The following is a 16,402-nucleotide window of genomic DNA, read 5'->3' as shown; positions in this document are numbered from 1 at the left end:
GCGCGGTGTGGGGCTGCCTGCGCCTCCCCCTCCGCCCCCACTGCGGTGGCAGCTGAGGTGACACATGGCCCTGCTAAAAATACCCTGCGGGGCTGCACCGAGCCCTGCTGCTCCCCAGCCTGCAGCCCCACAGCCCGCCACCCACCGCAGTGCCCCAGGCATCCCCACATCTCAGTGCCCAGCACCGTGCCCGGTGGCACAGAGAGCCCCGGCACCCAACAAGAGCTGAAACTGACCCTGTGATCCCGTCTGCTGGGGGTGCTTCCAGATCCCATTGGTTTCCCAACACCGCTGGCTGGGGGAGAAGCGCAGTGAGCTGCGGGACAGGAAAGGACCACGCTGCACACGCACTCCGATGACGTTTGTTTTTTATTGGGGTTCTCGTTGTATGAGAGCAGTTGACCAACACACAGAAGCAGCTTAGCTGTCCCCAAATGATCCTTTAATAAAAATACTGGCGGGATGGACCGAGTGCGGCGTGTCACGGAGCACACGGCCGGGGGGGAACCTCCTCTGCACAATAAATATGAAAGAGCCAAGTACATAAAACAAATCGTGATCCTCATAGTTACAATATCTAAAGTTATTTACAGATACTGGCTTTTCCCACCATTAAATTACACATTGAAAACGGGTTCTCTTCAATGGGTTTCTTTAGTAGCTATCGCTGTGCATCTGCTCCTTTATTGGAAGGACTGATTTTAGGCACTGGAACAGCGCCGATGGAAACACCTCTCAAGAGGGACACACTCACTTTATTCTGTTTTTCAGACTCGCTGCCCTCTCACTTGTGCTCCCAGCTCCCTCCCCCTCCAACAGCCGCCTGTTGCAGTGGGGAGCTGACAGCTGCAGCCCCACGGCACCCGGCTCCAGCACGTGCCCAGCTCCCCACGCTGGGCTCTGATGCACCAGCACAGCTCCTGGCTCCATGCCGCAGCAGGCAACGGGTCCGCAGGGCCCGACCCTGCCCACCAAAACGACACATCGCCCCCAGGATGGCATTTTTAACCCCAAACAGCTGCACAACCACAGGGTGGAAATCTAAAGCGCGTACTGTAACACCTCAACGTCTTCCTCCAACTGTGGAGCCCACGATGGGAACCGGGCTTATTTTTGGTTGGTGAGCTATCTGATGCTATTTCTGTACCTCGCCGGGGCAGGACGGCTCTGCTACAGACAGAAATGCAGCTCTCAGCCCGTCCCAAAGCACTGCTCCCAGCACACAGCCCTGCCCATCCCAGCCAACAGCACTCAGAGGATCTGCTCCAACACCGACCCAGCACAGCACAAACGGCTCTGAGCTGATGCTCACCTCCCCTTCCCCAGTACCCTACATCTCTCCGGGCTCCCTCATTAAACCTTGCAATTAAAAAGCCTTTTAACCCGAGCAGCCTCTTCCCTGCCCCGCTCTGGGGCCATCAGTTATGGTTCAACCCAGCAGAGACTAACAGAGGGATAAAAAGGGGGAATTACAGCTACTGGCCAGACCGAGGGGTGGTTGGAAAGGATATCTGAGATGTTCTGCAGTCGTTGCACTCAGAGACGGTCCTGACAACGTCATGCAGGGTGGTGGCACTGAAAGTGGTCGGACTTGGATGTGAAAAACAGAATAAAGCTGACAGCTCCTGCCTGAAAGGGCCCTGCTGCTCTGCAGCCAGCCGTGCACACGGAGCAGTGCTGTGGAATGTCAGAAGTTGGAGGAACACGTATTTAATAAATAATATAAAATGCTTTCTTTCTTTTTTTTTTTTGTTTAAAATAGAATTCTTGGTTTTATACCGACAGAGCATAGCGACCTTTACATAAACAAAATAAAGCTGAGTCTGTGGTGATTCGTTTAACACAAAATAAAAATACAATTTAACAACAGTATTCGATCCACACGATATGTACACCACGGATAGAAATCAACAGGAAACAAAAGTAGATTATCTCGAAATTCCTCAGATGTTTGGATATACATATGTTCTCTGTATATTTTAGATATTTTCCTTATTTATTTCTTTTCTTTTTTTTTTTTTACTTCAATATTAAAATTAATACTATGCTTTTTCAAAATACGTTTTTCAGGTTTCCCGTTTGCAGAACAGGAATCTCCTTCCTTACATTAATAGACACGACGACAACTATTTACTTCCCACTGTACACTGCACAACAGCCCCTCCTCCACCCACACTTGGTGACGTGGGGAAGTCCCTTTAGCAGTCCCATGCATATGCAAAATAACCACTCCGTTAGAAGAGAACTGCCCAACTTATGCCAGCAGCACTGGGACACACCAACAGTCTGCCATCAAAGCCCCTGAGTCCGAACCTGCAGCAAGCACACATCCAAATCCTGCAGCCACCTCACAGCCCAATGCCTCCTGCTATCAGCTCACACCATCAGACCCAGAGAACGATAGACAAGCTCTGCAATGCTGGAGGCATGTGGGTACGTCAGCGAGCGCCTGCCGTGGTTTATCTAGCATCTCTCAGTGCTGCAATGTAAGCAGCTATTCCCTGCGTGCCTAAGTCCTCAGTCTGGATCATTTTTTAAAGGGACTGTCAGACTAATTGTTAAAAAAAATCTGTGCTTAATCATTCACCTCGCTCTGTTGATGCCCGAAGCTCTGGTTTCTTTTATCTTTACTTCCCTGAACTTGAAAAAAGAAAACAAAACGAGCCGCACCGTGGTCACCACGCATACAAAGCAGCACTGCTCCTCACGTCCTCAGTGACCAACGCCATGCTCTGTGCAAACACCCACAGACATCAATGCAAAGCACTCCTGCTGACAGCTGTGGTGTCAGTGGGTGCCAAAGCCGTGCTGGGGCAGTGCTCCCCTACTGGCACAGCTCTGCTGCACTGCGCCCGGAGTTGTGGGAAGTGACCAAAGGAGCTGAATGGGACCCGTGATGATCAAAGGCAATACGAATGAGTTATGTGAAAGCTGAGGGTAGAGTTGATCATATTTGGAGTTTTCTTTCCAACCCAATAAGAAACATGCATGGCACTGGGGGAAGAACGTCGTGATACCCAGTGTGCAGTTAGTGCCAGCATGATGGGAATTCTCTATCCCAACCACTGGTAAATACCAGCATTGCTCCTTCCCGAGGATGCTGAGATGTTAAGCATCTCTTACCAGCAAGCCTGGTGCATTCTGTACTCCTTTTACAGAGCAACTCAAAAAATAAATGGGAAAAGACACGCACCAAGATGCCGCCTGGCTCTCAGGGATCCCTTCCCAAGGGCATCACTCCTTCCATGGGACACGGCAGCAGTGAGGGGCTCCCTCCCATGCAAGGGCACAGGAGCTTCCCTTACAGAGGCATTTCCCACCACCTGCAGGTACTGTGAGAGCTGTGCCTCCGTAACGGGGCAGAAAATGATTTCTATTGCAAGAAAAGGAAAAAAAAGCTCAAATTCAGCCCCGACACCACACCGAGCAGGGAGAGGCGGACACCACAGGCTTCGAGTTGCCTAACAATTAGAGATCATATCTTCATTTTGTCAAGTTAAGAGTTTCCACATGACACGACCGATGTCTCAAGCAGCACTCGGGCCGATCTGCCATATGATCAGCTCATTTGCTACGTTCCATCCTCAGCTTTCCCAGACCGCTTTCAACGTGGACGTTTTGATTTCTCTAGGAAAGAAAAGTAAAAATCCAGTTGCCATCCGAGCCGTGTGACGCACACACGGACCTCCTGAGCTCGGCTGCGGGGAGCACCTGGGCTAGCTATGCTACAAGCACACACCTGCCATGTGTGCTGTACAACAGAGAAGGATCCACACGTCCCATAAGTGAAGAGCCATCCGGAATACGTACCGAGGTCCCCAGGCCTTTTCACCCAGTACATGCACTAGAATGCATTGGATTTGAATAATTTCTTTTTTTTTTTCTTTTTAATTTTTAAAAAGTGCAGTTGACCTGAAATGGAAAAGAACTGTCTTTATGTTGGCTGTAAACTTGTCAAAAGGAATCTGCTCTTTAAAAACTGTGCTAAAACAGTCAATTTATACAACAGAGCACTAGATGAAGCTACCATAAATTCCTCTTCACCAATTATTACTCTATTGTGTCAGTTATAGTACTGCATATACGTAGAAGAAGCAAAATGGTGGTAGCTACTATTTAGTGAGTACAACAAACCAAGTGAATAATCTGAGTTCAATGTTTCCATGAAGTAGCAATAACATTTAAACCACAGGACAGTTAGAATTCAGTACTTTGAAGTGCATAAGAGTCACACTGTTGATCATCAGCAGTATGGAGAAAGGTTATTATAGAGTCAGCAGTAACGGCTGGGAAGGACACGGCAACACGACAGATTAAAGGTGATCCAACAGGGCAAGTCTGCAGCTCCTTCCAAAGTTGAGGGGTTCGGTATTACACACACGTGTAACCCTAGCTAGCAGTAACCATTGCAGTTTCCAGGCTTGGTGTGCACCAAACGAGGGTATTGCAGGGACAACAGCTTCCTTCCATCAGTAGTTCCAGCGTAACGGACCATTCCGGGCACCGCCGGGGTGCAGGAACGCATGGGAGCAAAATGCAGCCTCTACGTTTGAGGGTTTCCACCTCTGCTAGGAGCATCAATTCACTTGCCATTGTTCCAGACTTCACCACCTCCAGAGTCAGAGTTCTGACATTACCCCATGCTGTAAACATCTAATTCTTCCTCTTCTGAGCACATCCCACTTCCAGGGCTGCACAAAGTAATTCATAAGGATTCTGTGAAACTCAACATGTTCACGCAGTGCTTTCCCTAAGCGAGATTTGTTCTCTCCCCCTCCTACAGACCATTGCTATTCCTGTGGCTGAGTGGTGGCTTGGAGAGCTCTACGACTGTGGAGCGAGATTTATTGAGAAACTTGGGCGCCCGGCGCAGCAACCTCTGAGCCTCAGTGAAAGCTTCTGTCAGCTCTTTCTTCCACTGAACAAATTCTGGGTCGCTCTGAAAGAGATACAGAACTCGTTTGGCACTTGGTAGTAAACCTGCCAACACCGTCTTCTCTTTTAGGTAGCACTTAGAGCAGCTTACTCCAATTTTCTGAAGCAATGAGTAACTCTGGGTATTGGAAACATGCAGCCCTTTGCTCCTCCATCGCCCCAGATGGGTTGAGAAGTTCTGCAGCTTTTACTTACTTACGAAACTCAGCTCTTTCTGGCCCAAATGCCACTGAAATCCATTGATGCAGACTAATACAGCTGCAGGTTTCCTACTTTCCAACCTAGAACTTGCTACTTCGTTTAGGATGAGGTTTGCTACATAAACTACACTTAAGCAAAGGACAAAGGGGAGGACCTGGAAAAATGTTCAGTCATTCTATCCCATGTAAGCCATCTGATTAACAGCTACCGAAAAACGTGAGACTCACCTCACACTGCAGGACAAACTGCTTTCCTCCTTTAATTCTCAGCAGGATGCACTTCTTATCCTTAATTTGCGTTTCTTCAACAGACACTATTTGTTCCATTGTCAGTAGGTTTTGCTGTAGTGTTTGCAAAAATAAAGCAGAGAGATTATTTGAAGAAAACCACTGCCCATCAAATAAAGCCAATGGTAAATTTTTCCAGACTATATCCATGAATGAAGTTATGAACACTAACAGCCATTTACTAACATAATAGCATCATCATAGCAAACATCCTCTACTTCTGAAGGCTGAGTCATGAATTAAAAATAGGTTATAAGGTAAGAGAAAGATTTAGCAAGGGGGTTTGGTTGCTTAAATAGAGACAACAAAATTCGAGCTCAAAAAGCCAGTAATGACAGCACGAAATAAGAATCTACAAATAGGCGGGTCTACGAACAAAATATTCACTGTTTTCTCTCCAGAGAGTTGCATATAATTGTATATATTTTTCCAAGTATTACTGCTGTTTAAAAGAAAAGAAAAAAGGCAACCTTATTGACTACATCAAAAACCTGAGAGGGAATACTGAAGCACCACTTATACCTAGAAAGAAGCAAACACAGGGCAGTTTGCAGCAAAGCTCTCCCCATAGATGAGAACATCCCCAAACTCTAACCCCCTACTTGACTACACGTACAGATGGTCTGCCCACCACATGGTCACAGCTGGACTAAGCTAAAGTTACTATAGCATTTTCTTTGAAATAAAATGCTATAGCAGTTATGGCCTTACCAGTCTATGTTTTTTTGTATAAATAGTCCAGAGGACCTAAATGAAAAACAACACCATGAACTACCAAATCCCTTAAAACATCACGAAACAAAGCAAACAGGGCTCTCAACTCAACCTGATGTTTCCTCAATGCAGCGCAGCTGCCTGCTGACTAAACTGAGACTCAAGGGAAGTTATCCTGAGCTGAAATCCGTTCAGACAAAACTCTCCTTCCAGGGATGCAGGTGTGAGTGTGAGATCTCCATCTGCCCCACGTGCCTCCATACCCCGGGAGCTGCTGCCCCCCAAATTGCCCCCACTCACCCTTGACTCTCCTTCTCCTCGCCATTCAAGTCGGTTTGGGAAGAGGTAAAAGTAACGCCGCTGCCACTGAGTCAAGAATGGGTTCCCCAGCTTCAGCATGTACCCGTGCATAATGCAATCCTTCCCAAGGGCGTAATCTATCGAAAGAGGAAACGTCAGGAGGCGAAACAAAGTCACCCTACACACGTGCTGTGCTGATAAAAGCCCCGAGCGGGGTGAGTCAATGTGCTATCCACATGCATGGAGCCAATTCTGACTTAATTACGTAAGCTGATGAGATTGCAGTGGGGTAACTAAGAACTGAATCTGGTCCTTAAAAAGCTCTCTGACTTTATTATTAAAAGATTTACACGTTGCCACCCACAGCTCGGAGCCTCATGGTGCACTTCCCTCTTGCTGGGAGGACCTCCTGCTTTATTCCCCCACTTCTCTGCCATGAAATCAACCCCTTTCTGAGCAAGCACCACAAGCCAAAATGATGAAAAGCTGCAGAGGATCATTTATAAAAGATATTAAGAAAGGCTTTCCAAAACATTATGTCATCATACAGCACTTCAAAACATGAAGGAATGTCTGAAGAATATGATACTGACTACATGAATACTAACAATGGTTGGTGAGTGACAGTAATATAGGAGTCTGTTGTGTCGAACTCAAACACATGAATTACTATCTAGCAGTAAAAGATGGAGAGAAGTGTATTTGATAGATTACCTTCCTCGTGGCCAAGCTGCTTATTTTTAGCCCTTTTTCTGGCCTCAATTTTATCCGTGTCTGCATTTACTGCATCATAAACAGTTTCTGCTACTTCTTGCTGCCAACGCTCCGATATTACCAGTGGGAAGTTCTTATATAACTCCTGGTCACTATCGAGCAACTTGCAAGAGAAAAACGACACAAAAGAAATCAACATTTCAGTCAGTTCTACCATTCTTATCCCCAGCAGTTCAGAGCTTTCAGGTGTTTTGACCCCTGACCTCCCAGCACGAACAGCTGCCATCAAGAGAAAGCATGGATACTAACTTGATTTTAATTTATATAGTGAGAATAGGCCACCTGCTCCAAATTCGCTTGGTTTGCTATCACTAAAAGCCCTACTCACCTGCCCCATTATATTTACATTCTATGTGCATGGCATATATTTACATTTAATCACCACGTAAACGCAAATGGTGGATTCTTCAATTGCTGTTAATGAAAAGCCTCACTGCATTAAAATCTTTCTCCACACACACACGAAAAAATCCCAGTAGAAGGAATGACAGCATTCCAGAGTTGCAGGAAACTTCCCAGAGCTCTGCATTTCTCTTGAAACACGTAAAATCATTTCCGTGCCAATTCCTGCAATCGCAGCAGGTGACACTGACGGGCAGGATCTGTTTTTAGGCAGTGAGCAGCTCATGTGGCTTTTTTGCTTATCAGGTTTGTTTCTCCCCTGACTCACTTTTGCAATAATAAGAACAACGTTTGGGCTGCTGGGGAACACGTGGCAAAGCCCATCAGGGACAGCCCCAAGGGAGCTATGGGAGGAGAGGGCACAGCACGCAGGTCAGGACCGCCAGCAGCTTTTGCTGCAGGTTTTTCCCTTTGGTGTTATTTCCATTAGATTTTGAATAGTATCGGAAGCTGACAGTTACTTTTATCTCTTCTACCACTTTCCTAAAGCTTAAAACTATCACATATCCTTGTAAAACTGATTGATTCCCAAAAGCTGTCAGCCCGTTTGGACTACCTGCCTCGTCACAGGAAAGCAGACCTGAGCCAAGCTGCACTTACAACACAAGGACTTGGTAAATTAAAACGAAAACCCACAGCCAACCAAGCCCATGCTACCACTTGATAAGAGCATGGATTACCTTTACAAACTTGAAGAAGGTCCCCAGCACATTGAGAAGCGTGCACACATAAGAGGGTAGGAGAACAAAGTGCCATTCTTTACCTATCCATTAAAGTTGAATACCTTAATGCCTTTAGTGTCCTCTTCATCAAACGACCCAATATCAAAAGCATCTGCTGCATTTACTTCTCCTCGGGGAGGAATCAATGGGGGAGGATACTAGAAGAAAAAGCAGCATAATGTCAGACCAATTAATTGATGTTATTTAAATGCATGCACTTGTGCAAGCAGGTACCTGTTCTGGGGACAGGAATACTGAGTGTTCTATCCACTGACTGTTCAGGCATATTGCATGTTGACTGCTTTAACAAATAAGTTACAGTTTCTCAACCCTTTACCTTTTGTAAATATACTTGCTGCCAATCAATCCCTTTGAAGAAAGGATGTTCTTTTACTTCCTGTGCACTGCAAAATAAAAATAACTCCAGTCAATAAAATGAAGGGGCTTTACAAATCAAAAGGATTTGAGAAATCCAAAGCCTTCAAAGGTCAAGCACTTCTACCAGTTGAAATAATCAGCAAAATGCTTTCTCTTTCAAATAAGAAAAAAAGTGTTCCTACACAAACAACAGAACTTTGATGGGGAAACATTGGCAACAGTGCTGTAGCTCTGGCAAACCATCAACCTGGTTCTTCTATAGTATTCCATGATTCTGAACAACAAACAGTTCTCTTCCACTGTCAGATCCCATACGTTACTTCTAAGTAACAACTCACTCCACTCCACTGAGTATTATACTAAGTTTATGGCAAAGCAAGCAGCTGCTTTCACAGGCCAACGTAAGTATGACTGCAGAGAAGTTGGGGGGAGGGAAAAAAGTCTTTAATGACGGAAATTACCCAAAACCAAACTGACCAAACCAAAGGAAACTGAAATGGTACAAGAACTCCACACTTACCTTCTCCCTTGGCATCCAAGCCTCTTGCTAACGTCCCGCTGCAGGAGCCCTTCCAAAAGGGATTTTAGTTCAGGAGAAAAGGAATCTGGTAACTCCACATTCTAAGACACAGAAAGACACATTTGGTTACAGGAGTGCTGCGCTCTGCTTGCTCCACACAGGAGAGCAGCTTGCTTTGTCAGTGTTTGTAAACAGCTCTTCCGTGTGTAAACACAGCTTTCTCAGAAAGGAGGCTGTACAGCTCCTCTTTTAGAGGAAATGGGTGTTTAGAAAACAAGAGGAATGTGACTGCATCCGTCCCCAGGACCCTTACCACGGTGAGCGTCATCCGGTCGATCTCGTGCTTATCTTTGGTTTTGTGCTGTCTGAAAGGACTGTGACTGTAGGAATAAGAAAACGCACTAATGAATGCAAAGCCATAACATATCAGCTTATTTCAGCTGTGGCAACCCCAGGAAAGAGTGTAGCATCCTTTTTAGTCCCATTCTTCCACCTCATCAATCCTGGCCTGCAGAACAATAAAACAAACCATTTCAAAGATGCTGTTTCAAACCCTTTCTTTCCAATCACATCCGTGCTTCCCAAAACAAAGAACTGCTCCATCTAACGAGAGCAAAGCTATTGCCACAGCACTATCCAAACACACTGATCTGCACGACCTACAGAACTCACCGCTGATCTACTCGGGAAAAAATGAAGCAAGATCTTAAAGTAGACAAAACAGAAGATAATCACCATAACAGTAGTGACTGGGAAGGTATTTGATGGCATGTGGTAAATTACCAGCTTTATCCATTTCCTGCTTTCGCATTCTGGTTTTGAATTTGCCTTTTTTCCTTTTAGAACTCTGACTACTACAGATTTACCATGCAGTACTTAAACAGCAACATGAAAGAAAGCAGAACATTCTCAGACTGAGATTTCTTCATTGGATTTAGGATGTATATTCCTGATTCCCTAGCTGTCTCCAAAACGGTGTGGGAATGCTGTTTTGCAAAATTAAAATGTTATTTACCCATCAATACCTCAGTTAACTGTCACAAAGCTCTGTGCTGCAGCATGGCAAACTGGTTCAGCTGGGCACCAGCTACTCAAGCATTACCTCTCGTTTCTGATGAGTGACCTGAAGGACACAGCACACCTCGGTTTTGTTTCTAGCCGTGACAGGTAACAAGGCATGAGACAATGACTAACAGATAGCCCCGTTTGCTTGGATGAGGTTCGGAGCAGATCAGGGAAACAAATGGATGAACACTGTGGATTTGTGGGCAGGATTTTCTGCCAGATTAAACTTCTTAAACCCCCAAGAAACAGTATCACATGCTCAAGCCTTGTTTTGGGATGTGAGTTGCTTAATTGGCTTCAGAACAGATTAAGAAGGATAGATGCAGCACGTAACACTCTGGCTTCTGGCTGACCACCTCCAGGAGCAATCACAGCACTGAGCTCCCCCCACCCCGCCAGCCCAGTGCCTGTGGTCAGAGGGAATGCTGGTTCTGGTGCTGGTTCTCTCATCAACCACCTCGAGTTACATGCAAGAGGAACCACACCAGGGCCAGCGGATGTCCTGAGCCCTCAAAAGGGAAGCTGAGATACAACTTATCTAGAAACAACAGGAGGAAGGACTGAGCATCGTAGGTGAATGATATTCACCTTAAAAGAAGATCTTCGGCATACAGTGAACACCCTAATTTGACAAAGCTGTTGGTACATTTAAGCAATGAGTAACTTATCATCCAAAATACTATGGCCAACAGTTGAGTAAACGGTCTATCAGTAGAGATCAAAAAAGCAGATGGGAGCTCCCACCTTTCTCACTGCCCCAAACCTGTATCTACTACAGGAAACAGGGCTGGAGTTTTGCTTGGTTCAGAAGCAAAAAAAAGCCAATTTTAATCTCAGGTGCAGATGTGTTCTCATTTGCAAGGATGGCAAGTTGGTTTGGGAACAGGTAAAAGTAATGCTGTTGCCACTGGATCAAGAATGGGTTCCCCAGCCTCAGCATAATGCAAGTTATTTTAGCTAAGAGACGTTAGTAATATAAAGAACAGGCAAAAAGGCCCATGCTAAAAGAAATAAGCATATGTGACTTGAAACGTCGCTCACCCTCTCAGAAGTTTGAAAAGCATGCAGCCTAATGAGAACCAGTCCGCACTGCTGTCATACGCCGTTCCCTTCTGCAGCACCTCTGGAGCCATGTATCCATGGGTACCTCTGCGGAGCAGAAGGAAACAAAATGCTGATTGCAACCAAGTCAGCAAAAAGGCTGTCTTTTTCAGTAGGATGGCCTAATTTTAAATGTGTTTTCATTTATTTATTTGTTTGTTTTACTTTGGCTGTACATTCTTACTCATGCTCTCACCCTGTGCCAACAGGAAAATAAGAGCTTTTTCAAGAATCTACCGAGCTGCACATCTTTTGAGATATGACAGGATGAAGTTTTCCTTTTTTGCATAATTTCTGAGACTAAACTGGGGCAAATGAGGACCTACAAACAAAATCCTCCAGGTAATCCAAGGCAACACAAGAAATTCAGGCCCCAGTTACAGCCTGATGCCAAGGAGCAGAAACACCTCCTGCCTTCAGTTCTAACAAAAACCCAGAAACAGAAAGGCACAACAAACCCTGTTTTTCCATCAGCTTCGGAATATTTAATTATCCACGCAGGACAATTAAAACAATCCGGTACTTCAACTCAGTCAGTTTCTATCTTCTCTGAACAATGAATCATCTTGAAATGATGTGTCATCTTCCAGCCATGCCTACACATCAGCTGCTACAACTGTGCAGAAGAAGAGCCTGAAAGCCCCATTAAGAGTCCCCACCTCAGCTGTGGCATGGAGCCCGTGCCACGCAAGTGATATTTTTTCCTTTTAGGCAACATTAAATACTGAAGACACACAAAGAGTTTCTTTAGCAATGACTGTGCAGAAGAGCTCCCATATGTAATACTTACACACTTGCGTGTGGCTTCTTTTTGGAGAAATCACAGGCCAGCCCCAGATCTGATATCCTTACATGCCCGTGTTCATCCAGCAAGATATTTGCAGGCTGGAAACGCATAACACTGAAAGGTTACTGCTTGGTATTTCTCAGCTGACCGAATTACAAAGTGAATGCAACTGACACTTCCCAGACAAAACCCACATCCCAACAGAGCACTACCATCACCTTCACTGGGACGTTACAAAGTGCTGCAGCATGACAGAAGAGAATAAAACAGACAGGGCTCCCGTCACACACGCTCCTCTATCAGGACTCTCAGACACTGAGTACACTCCCTGAATTAATAGCATCATTAAGACGTGAGATGAATAACACTGCACGGGATTCATTCTGGCACCAAGGAAGCATCCCCAAGGCCTGCTAAGCAGGATGAGAGCACAGTTTGCTGAAGCATTATCAGAAAAGTTAGCCAGCCATAAACAATTTATATTCTTCTCAAGAAGAGATCTCAGATAAGATCCTTCACGTAACTTCTCAGCACTGTTTGCTGCTGTGTAGCAACCCCTGTGTGAGTGCAGTCCCTGTGTTAACCATTACCTTTAGGTCTCGGTATACAACGAAGCGATTGTGCATGTGTTCTAAGCCCAGGATGATTTCAGTAGCATAAAACCTCATTTCTTTTTCAGAAAACACTCCGTGCTGGGAGAGGTGGTAGTGCAAATCTCCTCCTAGAAGTGGGAGAATTGAGAGCTGTAAAACCTTGTCTCGCTGGCAGACTGCGATATGGGGGGCACTCAGTGGATTCTGACACCCCGAGGAACACAAAGGGACCAGACCCCAAAATACCCGAGAAAGTCAGTAAATAAATTGGATTCATCTGAAGCTCCATTTCAGAAGTACTCGCAGTGCATTCACATTTGCTTTCAGTGATTAATCCAGCAACTGAGTCTTAGTGCAAGGGATTACCAGAGCCAGAGAAATGCAGTTGTATACATGGGTTTCTGGTGAACTGAACTAATTAGCCTATGCACATTCATACTGGGATGTCTTCACACCTTCCTCATCAAGGAACAGCCACAATTCAACGTCGCTGGGTGAGCTATTCCACACCACCAATAAACCCACCTTCCGAGAAAACTCTTTCTGAACACACTACAGATTTAAATCACCTTCAGTTTGACACATTGCTATGATTTTCATGAGAATCCTCACAGAAAACACAAAACCAGTCTGTATTCCTTGCAGGACCTGAGCTCTGCTCACTTTCCAGCCTTTCAGCCTACCAGTTTCCCTGATATCTGTTTAAATCTGTTAATGTTATAGAGCAAAGGAGATTTTTCAACCCGCATTCTGCATTTCCTGGTCTAGGTCTGCTGACCCCTCCTGCTCACAGGCTGATGCTTTGCAGCTCAGTGTGTTTTCCCCTCATTCTCCTCGTGATCTCAGCCACTCCTCCTGCCAACATTTCTGTAATACCATCACCATCTCCATTTAGCCTCGCTTACCATTCATCAGGTCCAGAATGAAGCAAAGTTTGTCAGGGGTATGGAAGGCATAGGTCATACACACTATGAAAGGGCAGTCCTAGAAGGAAAGGAGCAAAGGGTTCACATCAGATGATGAACACATTACTACTCACAGAAACCAAAAGTAAATGTGATGCTCTCCTCTGATATTTGCCGACAGTCATAATGATTTTCTAAAGTAATTTGTTTACTAATCTGGGTACTGTAATGCTTTGCTCACAGTTTAGAGATCTTAAGATTTTGCTCTCTCATTTCAATATGGAAGTTAAAAAACTGCGAGGAGCCAAAGAATGACAAAATGCAGCTGGCATCACCATCTCCCAAACACTTCCAGCTACGGAAGGCAGAGGTATTCCAGAAGCATTTACCCCAGTTTGTGCTCAATTAACATGAAATACACATTGAAGTAAAGGGAAGGTAATGCTGCTCCCATGAAGTTAAAGGCTGCACACCATTTCCCATTCCCATGATTTCAAGGAGAACTCCCAGCAGTCAGAATCCCAAAGGAAAGAGACCTGCGTCCTCACCCATGCACCAGGTGCAGCCTGCACAGCACTGAGCCCTGACACCACTGAGCCTTCAGCTCCCGGCAGCGTTTGCAGCAGATGAGTAAAAGGAGCAGAAATACACTAGGAAGGAAATCACAACTCCTGTCTCGTATGTAATGCAGGGGAAGCAAGAACAGCAAGCTCAGCACCACGCACAGCCCTGCAGTCAGGTCCACAGGGTATGGGTTCAGCCAGGTGCAGGGAGGGACTGCATTCCCACTTCCCGATGCTTTCTAGCCCCACTTCCCATTGATGTTTAACACGTGCAGCTATAAGCAGTATAGCTGGATAAGCATCTTATTGTCAATCACCTGTACAAATGCACACACACTGAAGAAACAGGGTAGGAAGCTGAAACCCTCCCCTCTTCATTAGGGCAATGGTGCAAGCAGCTCGTTTATAGGATGGCTGTTACTTTGTTGGCATTCTCTAAGGCCATACAAAGCCAGAGCTGTTCAGCATCCTATAACAAACCCTACAGAGGACTGTGCTCTTCAAACACATGGACTGGGCCATAAATCCAACATCTGAAGGCCCAAAGCCCAGATGCTGGCAGGAAGACACACCACAGCACCATGCAGGAAGCACCAGCATGCCCTAATGTAACTTGGACAAGATGCTAATGACTGCAGCACTGATAGTGAAAGCTCTAGGAATCTCCCACAAAAGCTTGGTGCTTCCCAGTTCAGCAGCAGCACTACGTAATGGCCTTGGGCTGCAAGGCAATGTGGCAGCTAATAGAAGACACTACCTCTTCTAAGCACCATATTCCCCCAAACTGCACCTACAAACGAACTTTTGGAACAAAAGCTTGAGTTTTCTGAACCAATGAGATCATTCAAACACGCACCCAAACAGAGTAAGGTCTTGCAGCAATCAAACCATCCAAGAGGATTTAGTGGCAACATCTAAATGCCATAACACACACCAAGGGTGTTTCTATCCCAGCAGACAACACGCCCAGATTTTAATTGAATACATTAAATCTGCAAGTGTAGATGCAGTGCATCACTCATTGTGGTGTAAGCATTCCTCGTCTAACGGCTCCCCTCTCACTGTTTAACAGAGAGAAAAATTGGCACAAGTGCCATTTCATACACTCCTCACACAAAAGGAACTGCCCATGGTTTGGTGGAAACCCCCACAGGGGTCCCAATAAGCTTTGGGACAGACTCCATTTCCATTTTGAGCATAACCAAGGCTCCTAAAGCCCTCAGTACACACAACCCCAAGGAAGAACACTCCTGCTCCGCTCGGTTCACCAGGCAGCTCCTGGGCCCTGCAAAGCACAAAGCTGTCCCGATGCACTGAACTGGGGAGCTCGCTATTCAAGAAGTAACTGTCAGTGCCAAAATCTGAGGTGGGCTCACTAAAATGATTACGCAGACATCTGTGTAATCTGCACAGCTGTTGTTATGTGTTCTGCAGACATCTGGATTCCCCATTACATGACTAATTGTGCCAAGACGAAGCACAGAGCTGCCACGGGGAAGGCAGGCGCCATCAAACCCAGCAGCCTGCAGCCAGACACAGAATGAATCACCTCATTCTGCCATTTTCAAAGCTATTTCATTCTGCATATTCAAACTGCTCCAGCATTTCCTGCATTAGCAGGTGTAGCTAACCTGAATGGATGGCATTTTGTTTGAAGCCTCTCTTTTCAAGCTCTTGCAGAATGCAGAAGTCCCACTAATGAGCCCTAACAGAACAACAAATGGTTCATCTTGCCCTGCTGCTGCTATGTGACTAGCGAGGCATCACATCAGCCAACGAGCTCCAGCACCAGCAGCCTCTTCTGTTTGAAGCTTCAGACACAAAAATTCACATTCAGTACCAGACCAAAAGAGTCACAAACTGAGGTCAGTAAGACAGTGATTACTAATTTGCCTGGGTTTCTTATCTAGCCTCCACTGCAGAATTCCACCTTCTTGGACTCCTGACACCTCTGTACAAGCTGCAATTCATCCCTGGATTCATCACCTGACAGCAGAAGGGCTCTGGCTTGGCCGGCCAGTCCTGGAGCACTTACCCAACTGCATGAATTCAGGCTGCCTGGGGGGTACACCCACCTGGAGGCCCCTGAGGCTGGCAAAGGACAGCAAGGACACTGGCTTGCATTAAACAATGCTGAGTGCACCAAGTGAAATTT

The 16,402-nt window shown here is 45.8% G+C and overlaps 1 protein-coding gene across 1 annotated transcript; it reads right to left on the bottom strand.

Moving 5' to 3' along the window:
• Positions 1–1,753: 1,753 nt before the first annotated feature.
• Positions 1,754–13,811, bottom strand: GRK3 (G protein-coupled receptor kinase 3). The gene is made up of 12 exons (XM_010720351.3): positions 13,685–13,811; positions 12,777–12,907; positions 12,190–12,284; positions 11,340–11,447; positions 9,547–9,613; positions 9,234–9,334; positions 8,673–8,739; positions 8,398–8,493; positions 7,152–7,314; positions 6,438–6,574; positions 5,364–5,477; positions 1,754–4,939 (listed from the first exon to the last, which is right to left on the bottom strand). Exons 1-12 carry the CDS (start codon positions 13,740–13,742, stop codon positions 4,778–4,780), a joined length of 1,299 nt encoding a protein of 432 aa, XP_010718653.1. The 5' UTR covers positions 13,743–13,811; the 3' UTR covers positions 1,754–4,777.
• Between the last annotated feature and the right edge of the window lie 2,591 nt (positions 13,812–16,402).

This window comes from Meleagris gallopavo, chromosome 17, assembly GCF_000146605.3.
Source record: "Meleagris gallopavo isolate NT-WF06-2002-E0010 breed Aviagen turkey brand Nicholas breeding stock chromosome 17, Turkey_5.1, whole genome shotgun sequence".
In the NCBI taxonomy this organism is placed as follows: Eukaryota; Metazoa; Chordata; class Aves; order Galliformes; family Phasianidae; genus Meleagris; species Meleagris gallopavo.
The sequence above is the reverse complement of the archived record's forward strand: the minus strand, read 5'-3'. Positions and strand labels throughout refer to the sequence as shown.